This window comes from Drosophila elegans, unplaced genomic scaffold, assembly GCF_018152505.1.
Source record: "Drosophila elegans isolate 14027-0461.03 unplaced genomic scaffold, ASM1815250v1 contig_814, whole genome shotgun sequence".
Classification (NCBI taxonomy): Eukaryota; Metazoa; Arthropoda; class Insecta; order Diptera; family Drosophilidae; genus Drosophila; species Drosophila elegans.
The window spans coordinates 19,587,729-19,600,282 of NW_024546167.1; the positions used below are offsets into that span (position 1 = coordinate 19,587,729).

A 12,554-nucleotide genomic window follows, 5' to 3' on the forward strand; every position below is an offset into this window, starting at 1 on the left:
ATGTGCCAAGTTTTCATCTTGGTCGCCGCTTTTTGTAGACGTGTCCTGGGAGACAGGCATTTCGGAGTTGAAAGTTAAGTCGTTTAACCTACATGAGAGCGGGAGCCCAAGTACTTAGCCAGATTTGATGTCAGCTGTGCCCCATTTGTTGCCTTCCCGCAGCATGTAAGCAATTACATTAAGCATACGCACTGTTAGCCCTCGACAAAGAACACACTTTGCATTTTGTTTTTATATGTTTCCATTTATTGTTTTTCTTTTTTTGTGTTGCCTCTCTAGTTGATTTAAATTAAAATTTCACTTTTAATCATTCAATTCTTTTTTTCTTGTTGAGTATACAAACAAATATACAATATTTGGTTTGTTTTTTCATCTGAATATGTATTTCAAATCATTCGTGTTTTGCCAGCCATTCTAATAAAAAGTAATCTACGTGAAAAAATATGCTCACAATTCAATTCGGTTGTCTGTCTGTGATAAAAAGCAAATAAATGTCCCTTTGAAAACTTTAGATGATTTATGCATTCGAAATAACAACCAATTGGTGGCATTCCACTTTTTCCTTTTTTCCACTTTGCCTAAAATATTTAAATATTTAATACATTTAATCGAAATGTTTACCTTGTTTTTGGCCATCGATAAACATTTAAATAATATTTGTTTCTCAATATATACACATACATATTTCATATATAGTTGTCAATCAATGATTTTAAATGATTTTCACTTAGGTGTATAATTAGAACTAATGATAACATTTCATGTTTTATTTTAAGTACAAGGTTGAGAAGACTCTGAGCTTGGGTATTTAGGTATTTGAAACGGACCATATGTGATTACTAATTTGTGGCATTTTCGTATGGGTCTTAATTGACTTGAATGAATGTGTGTGTGCTGTGTGAGAATGCAAATTAATTACAGTTCGGTTTGTTTGTTTTTCGTTTTTTTTCAGCTGCCAAAGGTTATGTATTATAGTATTATATCATTTTCATATACGTTTTAGTACATATACAAAAAATTAATCAGTCTAAGTACATTTTTTGTATGCCCTTAATGTTGGTTTTTTTTTCTTTAACCCCCCTGGGAGTAGTTGATTTGAGTTTAAACTAAGGTTGAACTTATTCCATATATATATGCAGTTAATATATAATGTGTGTTTGAGTGTGTGTTTTGTTTTCCGTTCAGCAACAAATCAACATGGATAAATCATTACAAGTACACAGTACAGTACACATACAATCCGCATCGCGTTAGGTTAGCTTTTTTCTCCCATCAACTTGCACATATATCACGACCGATCTGCATTATCCTTCTCTAGTTTAGTTTGTTTAGTCCAAAACTAAGACCTCTTCCTCACGCGTATTTGCCGAAGGACCAGCGCTGAGTTCCCAGTGCCGAATTGCAGTGTTGGGCACTCACGCCCTGCTGCGATTGATCCCTGGAGTCCAGGCACACGTTGATCTTGTAGTGCCGCACCAGACCGCCCTCCCGCATGATCCAGCGCTGGTTTTCGGAGTCGTCGCACGCCTTCAGCACCACCTGTGACCCCCGGGCAAAGGTCACCAGGGTCAGGCAGAGGTCATCATGCTTGATCTCGCCGCGCTTCGAGAAGGCCCACTCCTGATTGCCGCCCGTGTTGTGGCACGGAAAGATTCCTAATAATATAAAAAATAACAAAGAAAAAATCATTTAAATAAAAGTATATTTTTATTGGTAAAAAAACTTTCGATTAGCAGAAAACAACTGACCTTGTAAATCTCTATTTAAATTAAAAATTATTATATATAATGATTGTAACATATATTTTTGTGTTTTATTTCTTTGTTTTCTAGATTTAAAAAAAAATAAAAATATTCATTTTTAAAAATAAAAAGAAATCTGTTTTAGACACCATATTGACTACGTATTTAATTTAAAGACAATTTTCCTGATTTAATTTTGTTTCTTGTGTTTCTTTCCTCTTTTTCTCTGTTTCGCCTTAATAAAAACTTGAGTAACAATATGGTGGTGTACTCACCCACAGTGCCGTCGATTAAGTGGCCCATCGTGTCCAGGCACTCGGTGCTATCCTGTCGGAATTGGCCAACCTCCTGTGGGTCGGGGGCCTGCAGGTCGGGATAGACATTCTCCAGATACCATTTGAAAGGCTTGCAATGCAATTTCTCCTTCAAAGCCAGACGGTCATCAATGCTAAGCGGGGGAAAAGGAAAAAGGCACGAGCGTAAGCAATGTAAAATAAATAACTTGGGTAAAGTATTTTATGCACTAGAAGAAGAACTTATTTTAAATAAAAAATTGATATAGAAATTTGCAAAACAAGTTAAAAAAAACGCACTTTCAGTGTAACGATACTGATTTATAACCCTCTGGTTTTGTATTAATAGAAATTAGAGAAATATAAAAATATTAAAAAATTAATTACAAAAAATCTAAATTGCCAACAAAATAGTTTCACCTGTTTATAAAAAAGTCAAATTCAGGCTTAAAATAATTGTTTACCTATAGAATTGTCATTAATATAATAAAGAATGAGAATTCTGTCATTTCCCTAATCCGAAATCAATAAATAATAAAATTATTTTTGCAATCTACTTTTAAGATAAGACCATGTTAGATTCTTGATTGTTTCGTGACAAGTGTCTTAAGTTTAAGAATTTTTTGTATCTCAAAGATGAAAGTAATGTTAAAAAAATTATATAAAATCCATACTGTTTCACAACTTTTATTTTTATTATACTTTTTTGACTTTTTTGTTAGTGTACTCACTTGCCGAAGGGAATGTTCTTGGCGAGGGGCACGGCGTTGTAGTAGTGCTGCTTGTAGTCATCCATCCAGACTTCCGCAGCACGTCGCGTATTGCGGGCGAAGACGTTGCCGCTTCCGCCGGGGAAGGTGTACGGATGGCGTTTGCGGAAGACGTGACCCACGCGGCTGCAGGGTATGATTTCCAGGCTGCCACCGCACTGCCAGACGCGGAACGAGATCTCCAGATTCTCGCCGCCCCACACGTCCATTTTCATGTCGTATTTGCCGAGTTTGTTGAAATAGGCCTTGTCGATGACAAACAGCCCGCCGGCAATCATCGGCGTCCTTATGGCCGTGGTGGGGTCATTGTGGCGCATTGCCCGCTCCGATGGACTGAGGTACTCCCACTTAAAGATCAGATTCCAATCGAAACCGCCACGCAAATCGGCCGAGGCTCCGATATACTGGAAGTTGTCCATGCTGATCACATCGATGACGGGACAAACCACTCGACTGGGATCCTCGCGAACGCGTTCCAGCAACGGCTCCAACCACATCTCGTTGCACTCCACGTGGCTGTCGAGGAAGGTCAGCACACTGCTCACCGCCGCATCCGCTCCCTTGACCCTTGACCTCACCAAACCCTCGCGCTTGTCATTGCGAATAATACGCACCTTGTCGATCTTCGCCAGCTCCAGACCATCCTCAGCTGAAATATGCGTTTAAGAAATATTTTTAGAATTTGTAAATCAAAAAAAAAATTTAAAACAAAAGGCGTAAAATGTAGTTAATTAGTTAGAATCATGGTAATGGAAATAAAAGATTTAAAAACTGTTAGAGGAAACGTCTTAATAATTTCAGATTTAAGAAGAAATAGCATTTTAAGCATTGTTCATTGCTTAACATATAGCTTTAAAACATAAACATTATGATGTAAGCCACGGAACATCTTTTAAATTGTGTTCATAAAATTAAAGCTCTTACTCGAATATTTCTAAATTTAAAAGTATTTCAAGTTATCAAGATGTTTCTTAAATATTTCTGATTTAAGTTAAATTAATTCCTGTATTTTGATTATATTTTAAATTTAACTAGTTGTAAAGTTAAATAAGATCATATTTTCTTACAAATGGGTTTTCTCAAGAACATAAGAACTACTTACGATGATCACTGTAGTCATCCACTAGGACAATTTCGCGTATCAAGTGCTCGGGACTGCGATTAAGGACACTCACAATGGTTCGAAGCAATGTAGATCTCGCCTCGTTGTGGAAGGTGATGATGACACTCGTTTCGGGCAGATCCTCGCGATATTTTTTGTTTCGGCACCTGATTTATTAAAAGAAAACCCAAAATTATACATATCCCATTCCAGAAAGGATGTTTTATTAACCTACATAGGATTTCTAGTGTCGGGTATGTCCCGATTACTGGGCAGAGCATCGCTGGCCTCCTGATTGAATCGATTTCTGATATAGGGATCTTCGCCATTGCGCAGGGCTCCCGCTCGAATGTAGCCCGCCTCATTGAAGTATTCCACCTCTGTGCCTCGCCCACTGGGAACCACTGGCACTCGACCACCAGGTCCTCCTGTTCCCCCAGTGAGACCCTTGAAAAAAAAAAGAATAACGATTTTTGGTTTCAACTTTCCATGACAACTTATCAGGTTTAAATGTTTATTCCTTAATTCAAAATAAAAAATTTGTTTCGAACTAAACATTTTTTATACTTTTCTCTTAGAAAGCTGGAGTCCAAAGTAATTGTAGAACATTCTATATAAGAAAATGCTTATCATTTCTAAACTGTTTCTCGAATTATAGCTTGATTTGTAACATATTTTGTACAGATAAGAACTTGTAAATTGAAAAGATCAAAGGAAATGCATTAATTGAATTAAATAAACTTTTGACACGTTATTTCAGCTTTAATAGATTGGTTAGCCAATCTTTTAAGTTTTCCGACTGTTAATTTAATAGTCAATGAGGCAGTAATCCAAATTTCTCTAAACTCCTTACCTGCGATGTCTCCTCCAGAGCCACAATGCCGTGCAACTTGAGGCCGTGGACGGCATTGCGTTCGAAGTCCTTGACAGACCCGATAAGAATGACATTGCCGCCGGGATCGTCTGCTCCGCTGCCAGCTGCTCCTGCCACCGCTCCCCCTCCCCCTCCTGCTCCTCCCGCTCCTCCGCCAGCTGGTGGCCACTGGCGGGCGGTAGAGGCTGCGGCCGCCGAGGAGGAGTCATCCTGGTACTGCTGCATGGCGGTGGCCACCTCACGTAGCCGCAGCGCTCGATTTTCCACCTAAAAGGACACCGAGTGCACGCGGGGTTAGACAACTCTTTTAATTTATTTCTTTAATCTGCGCCACACTGGCGACGTTGACGCCCGTTCGGGGCAATAACTCAACTCAACTGGGAACCATTCGACTGCACATAGAAAAATAAAAAACTTTCATAAATATATACAAACCAAATTAAGAGACATGTGGATATCAAATACTTAAAAAACAATAATTTATGTTTTAAATTGGACTAGGATAAACCTTAAAAAAAACAAAAACTATGAAAAATAAACAAATAAAGTATCAAATTAAATACCAAAAACATTATGCTACAAAAATTCAAAACATTTAAGATAAATACAATTTTTTAAATGAAACCACATTGCACTTCAAAAAATTTGCACTTTAAGCATTAAAATTGGTAAAAATTTGTGTTTTGAATGGGACTTATTATACTAGCTTTTAAAATACCAAACCGTTTATAACAAAACTTAAGCTCAACACATATTTATTTCAAGTGCAAAGGAGACACCCAAAGGGTTTGGGTTTCGTGCAAGGTTTATGGCAAAGTTTTCCCAAAGTTTTGGCTCGAAACACAACAGAACAGAGCAGAATAGAAACAGAACCAAGAGGCAAAGTATTGCGAACAGTTTTCGTGTTTGCTCCAAGATTAATAATCTATAAATTGCAAATGTTGCCAGCAACGGGGAACCAGAAGCCCAGACCACGACCACGACCACGACCCAGTTTAAACAATGACCAAGATTCCTCAACGACACTTGTGCTAAAATAACACGGAAAACCTTTTAGGAGAAAGGCCGTAAAACATAAGCTTCGAGTGGCAAATTTTGAAAGTTCTTTAAGACAAGAAGATGATAGCCCTTTTTAAATTTCGTAAGCATTCAAATTGATTTCATTTATTAGCTTAAGCTTTAATATAAAACCCCTCCCTTAAGTAAATCACAAAACCCAGACCTGACAACTTTCGATAAGCAAACACAAAAAGAATAACAAAGTGTCTGGCTCTTTTAAAAATACAGACAATGCAAGGACAACAATGTCACTCAGCAGACACTGAAATAACCTTGAGACCACTCGTAACTCAACCCCACTTATCATGAAGACAATAGATGGGAGTGCTTATTTTAGGAGATTTTCAGTAAATAATTTATAAGTGCAAACACATTGAGGGATGAAATATTTTAAATGAAAAGGCTTTCGGGTGAAATCTTGCATGCAAACTAAGCTAGGCATAAAAAGCATATTCAAAAAAATACTTAACGTTCAAATTTGTTGCTAAAAGGCAACATGTTTCAAGCGTAACGATTGGGAGTGAGAAATATCCAAAAAAGCAGGCAACAAAGAGCTCTACTTAAAATTAAAATCACGCATACGCAGCGTGCAACACACAAAGTGCCAAAGTCAGCTGAAAAAGAAATCGCTTTCAATACGTTTGCCACACATAAATCAGAGTTAGCAGAGCTCAGCCGATAAAAGGGCTCCTGACAAAACTCTTGACAAATAGATTCAACGCAAGAGGACAATTAATAACCGAACCGAAAAGAACTGGGGCAATGGAACCCTCTTTCAGGGCTCTGAGAAAATTGGGTCACTGTTTGGCGGAGTGAAATGATTCATTTGTCAATTTAGTTGGGTCAGTTAGCCAGCCAAGTAGTCAGTAAAAGCGTCTTTGAATTGGGTTGGAGAAGCTCTGCTATTTGAGTGGAAGCAGATGTTGAATACTCGTTTTACTTATTGAGTTGGATTTGATTTGGAATTGGTTGAAAGCCTTTTTAGATTTGAACGACTAGCTGGGTATATTATTCGAAATTAGTTGTATTTTTAGTTCTTAGCTTAAGTTATGAAATTTGGTTCTATTCTGTAAAATTGAACTTCAGATTCGGTATATCCTACAAAATGTTTTTTGCAGAATCATTTGAAAGGAAAGCCAATATTCTGAGAAATCAGTCTGAAGATGAAAGTCAATGGTTCAATTGCAATTACCTCCAGTCAATATGGGTGTCACTTCAAGACCACCCACTGCAATTTTGAGCTTCAGATTACAACCACCTCAAGGCTGGCAGAAACAATCCAACTGTTACCTAAACTGTTCCATAAACAAACCGGATTACGTATACGCAGCGTAAACACAATGGAGCGTGTAACCAAGAAGTAAGCCTCGAAGCCAAATACCAATGGAAATGCATTGTGGCAGGACCTCTTCATTGAAGTTAAGCGAACTGTGTGTGTGTAGTTTCAATTCAAATTTCAATGGTGTCTTAATTAGTTTCATTGTTTGAAGTGGAAACTGGGGTCGCTGATTGGCCAAACTTTATATGTTAGCTCTAATTACGCACTCAATTTTCAGAGCTATTTTTATCCCAAGATGGTAGAAAATAAAAATGTAAACTTTCCTCTCCATTTGCAAATTTATTTGTCCTTTGGGTCCAGCAACTCCCCATTGCAAACAGAATCTATTTATGGATATTCCTGGCAGATCAATGTCTGAAAAATAATACCACTGACGTCAAGGGAAAAACGAAACTTTTTGCCCACGCAAAAAGTTCAAAGTCAAGACTCCATATCATCCACTTTTCGAGCTCATCAGATTCTAGTTTGTCATTAACTTTTTGGCAAAAAACTATCATCAACTTTTGGTAACAAGCTAAGCCAGAGCAACAAGTTGCCATAAATGTTTGTCTTTTTTTGGTCATCTCTGCGTTCATTGCTCGAGTTCAATGTTTTGCAGCCAAATGAAAGAGAAATAGCAAAGAAAAGCAAATTGTTTTGAATTGAGTTCAAAACCATTTGATGGCATTGATTGTTTTTTGATTGGGGTCACAGAAAATATATGATTTTTATGGCGAAATGGGGTGAAGATTGTGTTCATTTTTCCATTTTAATGATTTATGCGCAGAACTAGGATAAAAGCCACAGAAACTAAACTCAATTAAACTATGATAAATACTGAAAGCTTAAAATAATGGTATAAATAGGTTTTTGTTTTTGATTCATATGGACTTTGTTTGATAATGTTATGGGTTTTAAGTTATTTCTTTATGAAATTATTATGTTTTTAAGTTATTTCTTTATGAAATTATGAATATCTTAACTGTTGTTTTTGAGTTAAAAGTTTTTAAAACTATTATATTTTTAAATATATTGTTTTAAAAAAGTATTTAAACCCCAGAAAGCCTTGGAAAAGAACTCTAGTCTATTTTAATAAAATCCCTTACAATATAACAATCATCAGGCAGTGCAAATACAAAATACATCCAAAATTTGATAAGCTGTTACCATTTTGCAATGGCCACCAATTTAATCACTCAGCAAAATGAGGAATCGCAGCAGGAGTTCATGATAGATTCCCCAATTTTGAATACAACCAAAAACGAGGACCTCAAGACGAATTTCTCCACCGGTTCAGTTATTGATGATATCATCTCCAGATCCCTGGAATCCCAGGCAGTTCCGATAATGAAGAAACCATCATCACGCATCTCATTTCGTGCTCTATCTCACATTATAATGATGCTGAACAAGACTTTCAAGAAGGCATCATCATACGAAAATCAACTTTTGTACGTTCAACCGGAGGATATTGATTGCAGGCGTTACCCAGATGCAATCAAATACTACCAACGGGTCGTCGGTATCCAAGCTAAACGCATCAAAACTTTGGAGCATGACCTTCGCAACCTGGTAAATTTGGCCCGCGAAACCCAAAAAATGCTGGCCGACATTGCAACTGAGAAGAGGGTCACCGAGGAACGTGGTCATGGCGAGCCTGCCATTTAGATTTTGCATCATTCCTACTTTCGAACTTTCAGTAGAATCTTGCATAAGTCAAGAGTTATTATAATTTTATTATGGATTTAAAATTTCGTTTTAATGGCTCCAATGGCTTTGGTATTCCAGAAGCTTTAAAATTAACTATTTTTCCAATATGTTATTGAGAATCGCTATTTGTTGACAAATCTAGCATCATTTCAATACTTTCAATTTTTTAATAGAAATTTGGTATGGCTTTTAATTTGGGTTTTAATGGTTGCTATTGCTATTAAGCATCGATTTCTTTAAATTTTCCATAGTAAGCTCAACGTTTAGCCCTTGCCTCGAAATTGTATATTGCTAATTAATATCTTTTTTCACAGTACAAAATTTCCATTTTCTAATTAGTGACAATTTTCCGTGTTCCCCAATTATCTTTTATTGCCATTTTCTTTACACAATTTTAATTTGCTTCTTTAAGCTGACCGTGCATGTGTTTCTCCCCCTAAATCACTCAACCTTAGCCACAATTTGGTTTTATTTTGCTGTCTGTTTGTTTGAACGAGAGTAGAGCCGAGATTTCTTTAATCTTGGCTGGGGCTTCGTGTTTTTCCCACTTCTCCATGGTCTGGGTATCTGAGTATCTGAGTCTCTGACTCTGAGCGTGTGCACTCTTCCAGCTGAATGATTTTCACATCGAAAGAGCTCCTAACTGCATAATTTAGTAATTGGAACGTATCAAATTTAGTTTTCACCCAAACAAGAAAATGCGAAGAAACGAAACAGGCGTAGTTTTATCATTTATTGCAATCTGTTTCGGGTTTTCCGTTTCTTTTTTTTTGCATTACAAATCAGAGCTTTTATAGGGGAGAACCACACCCAAAAAAAAAACCAAGAAACAACAGAATTCAATTAAAAGTCTATGCACGCCATTTGGAACCGAAAATATTGACAAATGCTCCTTCTGTCGACAGGCAGAAAAACAAGCATTGAACTCGAACTCTGATAGAAATTGTTTATGCTACATGTCATGGGCCCAGAAATCTTGTTATTCAGTTTGTTTGTTGGCCAGACATTTTTTTGGGCCACGCATAGCAAGTGCGGTAAAAGTTTTTTTTACCAAAAAGGGTTACATTAGCATAATCAAAAAAGTTGTCCCACAAAGTTTTATTGAACACCGAATTTTGTGGTGAATATATATTAAGAGGTTTGTCACATGTTATAATAAGGCTATATTATTATTTTTAGATAAAACATATTTACTCTTCTGCGTTATGAAGTTCAACTTTCGACAGTTTTACTGGCAGGCATTGAAAACAAATGTTTAAATTGAGTAATACACTATTTGGATTAACTACGTTTTTTTTTACCAGTGTTTGAATAATGTTAGTTCGTAAAACAATATTTCCAATAAGATAAACTTTCGAAAGTTTCACTTTCAAGCATTTCATACTTTTTATTATCCAAACGTTTCCTACCAACTTTACCCATGTTTTTAAAGATTGATTATAAAACAAGGTTTGTCTATGGTTAATTTCCTAGAGCATCAAAAAGAAAGAAAATTTCTATCTACTTTTAATGACATTTTGCGAACCAGCAAGAGCCATCAGTTTAATGTCAACAAGAAGATGGCTGGTGATGAGTCAATGGCTAGACAAAGTGGTAAATTTGGAAGAAGTGAGCTCAACGAACCGTGAAAGCGGCTCGAATCCTCTGGGCAAACAGAAACATAATTATCTGTTATGTTTGGCCAACACCAACGATGGATTGACCCAACAAGTTAATGGGAAAACTCACATGTGCCACCCGGTCTACCGTTTTCCACATTTGCCACATTTGCCACACCTCACCTCCCCCGATTTTCAGTTGATGGACGATTGTGTGGGGTGGAAAACTGCAGTAGCGTTATGCAATATGCAACTCTTCTGTGGCATGGAAAACCAAATTGTGTGCCATGCCAACCAAATTGCGGCCGCATCAGCAGCAGCAGCAGCAGCAGCAACAATTGCAAATTGTTTTGGTAGCTAAATTTGTGTGGCATCTTCGTTGTCTTTGGCTTTTTTGTTTTTTATTTGTTGTTATTTGGTTAGCTTCCTCATGACAGCAAACTGCAGTGGTCTTGCAAGACTCAATTAAATACGTAATATATAGTTATTTGTTTTTGTGGCCAGGCTTTGATCTTCCTTTCTATTTCTGCTAAGGTCAGGCCGTAAATCAGTCAACAAAACGAGCTAACATAGTTATAGTTATTGGTATTATTCGAATGGAGCACATTATATGGTTGCCAATTATAGAGATTGCCTTGGAGATGGCTCATTTTTACTATCTGTTTGTGGGATAAACGATGTACGTCTTTGTCTTTTATTATTATTATTAGGTGGTATTATTATCTTAGGGTGGTATTTATTACGATATGCTTTATAAAAACTCAGCGCTATGTTTACTATCTGTTTTTGGAAAAACCAATGTATGTTTATGTGTTTATTATTATAATTACTTAACAAGCCAATAAAAATGTTTTACGATTTGAAATCTGTCTGCTAAGCCAGCTTTTTCCTAACATTTTCTGGAAATGATTTAAAAATTTAAGTTCACTTTAGTTTAAAGATGAAGCAATTAATTCTTAAAACATTTGCACACTTTGATTAGCGCATAAAAATATATATATTCCATTTTAAATATAAATCCACCGAAGTCATTTCAACTCTTTTTTTTACCACTTTAAGCATATTTTGTTATTTCCATTAAAAGTTAAAGCTTTCTCAAATAAGTTTTTCCTTTTGTTTTTTTTTTTTGTTTTTATATTTAATTATGTATTTTATTATTATTACCAATAACAAATGGGTTTCTTAGGCTAAAAACCAATTGCTAGGTCTTTTTTTATTAACACTTTCAGGCAAGCTTAGTATTTTCCAATTAAAATTAAAGCTTTGTCAAGAGAGTGTTTGCCATTTGTGTGCCTCCGAGGCCTCTAGATCCGCATAATAGCAGTAGGGGCCACAAAACATTTTGGGGGAGCATCATTTGCAGTTAGTGGTCCAAGCAGATGAGGCTGCAATAAATTGCAAGTTGCAGCCGGGTGGCAGCTGTTGCATGTTTGAGGTTTTGGGGCCTGTGTGTTTGTGTGTTTGTAAATGTTTTTGGCTACGAACTGCCACTGTGAGTGACTTTGCCTAAGTGCCTCACATCCAAGCCCCTGCCATAAAACCCACAAGACAAGGGGCTGCGACAAGAGATCTCTTCATAAAATATATTGAAGTGCTTTGCATAAACTGTTTCTTCTGGGTAACCAGACAATGGCTTACTGCATTTCGCCACGCCTTCGAGCTTAACCTTTGACTTTTCCGAAAAGAGAAATGAAAGAAGAAAATCAATTAAGGCCAACTCAGAAATTAGCTCGAGAAATTCACGCCTTACGTCCATTAATGCATTTTATAATCAACTGGTGGCCACAAATATGGGTCATCCATTAAAGCGGACTTGAACCGTAGTCATTTGAACAACTATCACAAATTGTGGACTCTGATATTGCTCTTTTTCCCTTGCTTTTCCTATTATGTCAGTTTCTGGCTGTCTCTGTTTGATTGTTTTCCATTTGGTCTGGCTTTGCCTCCGAATCGGAATGGGTGGCTGTGACTCATGGGCATGTGGATGTAGACTTTTCAATGATTAAGCACAAATAGAAGTCCGGCAGCTTGTAACACCCTCGAAAAAAGGCAGATAAAAAAGATATTTAGATAGACACTGTGGCACAA

General features: G+C 36.8%; 2 protein-coding genes across 4 annotated transcripts in view; one reads left to right on the forward strand and one right to left on the reverse strand.

Moving 5' to 3' along the window:
- Positions 1-287: 287 nt before the first annotated feature.
- Positions 288-12,554, reverse strand: part of LOC108134722 (polypeptide N-acetylgalactosaminyltransferase 2) — a 28,358-nt gene continuing 16,091 nt past the window's right edge. For all 3 annotated transcript variants that reach the window (XM_017255124.2, XM_017255123.2, XM_041710247.1), the window contains 6 exons: positions 4,761-5,048; positions 4,143-4,354; positions 3,908-4,074; positions 2,767-3,454; positions 2,018-2,190; positions 288-1,655 (listed from right to left, as the gene is read on the reverse strand). In XM_017255124.2, coding sequence (XP_017110613.1) covers positions 1,354-1,655; positions 2,018-2,190; positions 2,767-3,454; positions 3,908-4,074; positions 4,143-4,354; positions 4,761-5,048 — 1,830 coding nt within the window. In that variant the 3' untranslated portion in view covers positions 288-1,353. The remainder of the gene's footprint in view (positions 1,656-2,017; positions 2,191-2,766; positions 3,455-3,907; positions 4,075-4,142; positions 4,355-4,760; positions 5,049-12,554) is intronic.
- LOC108134723 lies at positions 8,242-8,902 on the forward strand. The gene has a single exon (XM_017255125.2). The coding sequence runs from the start codon at positions 8,335-8,337 to the stop codon at positions 8,824-8,826; it is 492 nt and encodes a 163-aa protein (XP_017110614.1). The 5' UTR covers positions 8,242-8,334; the 3' UTR covers positions 8,827-8,902.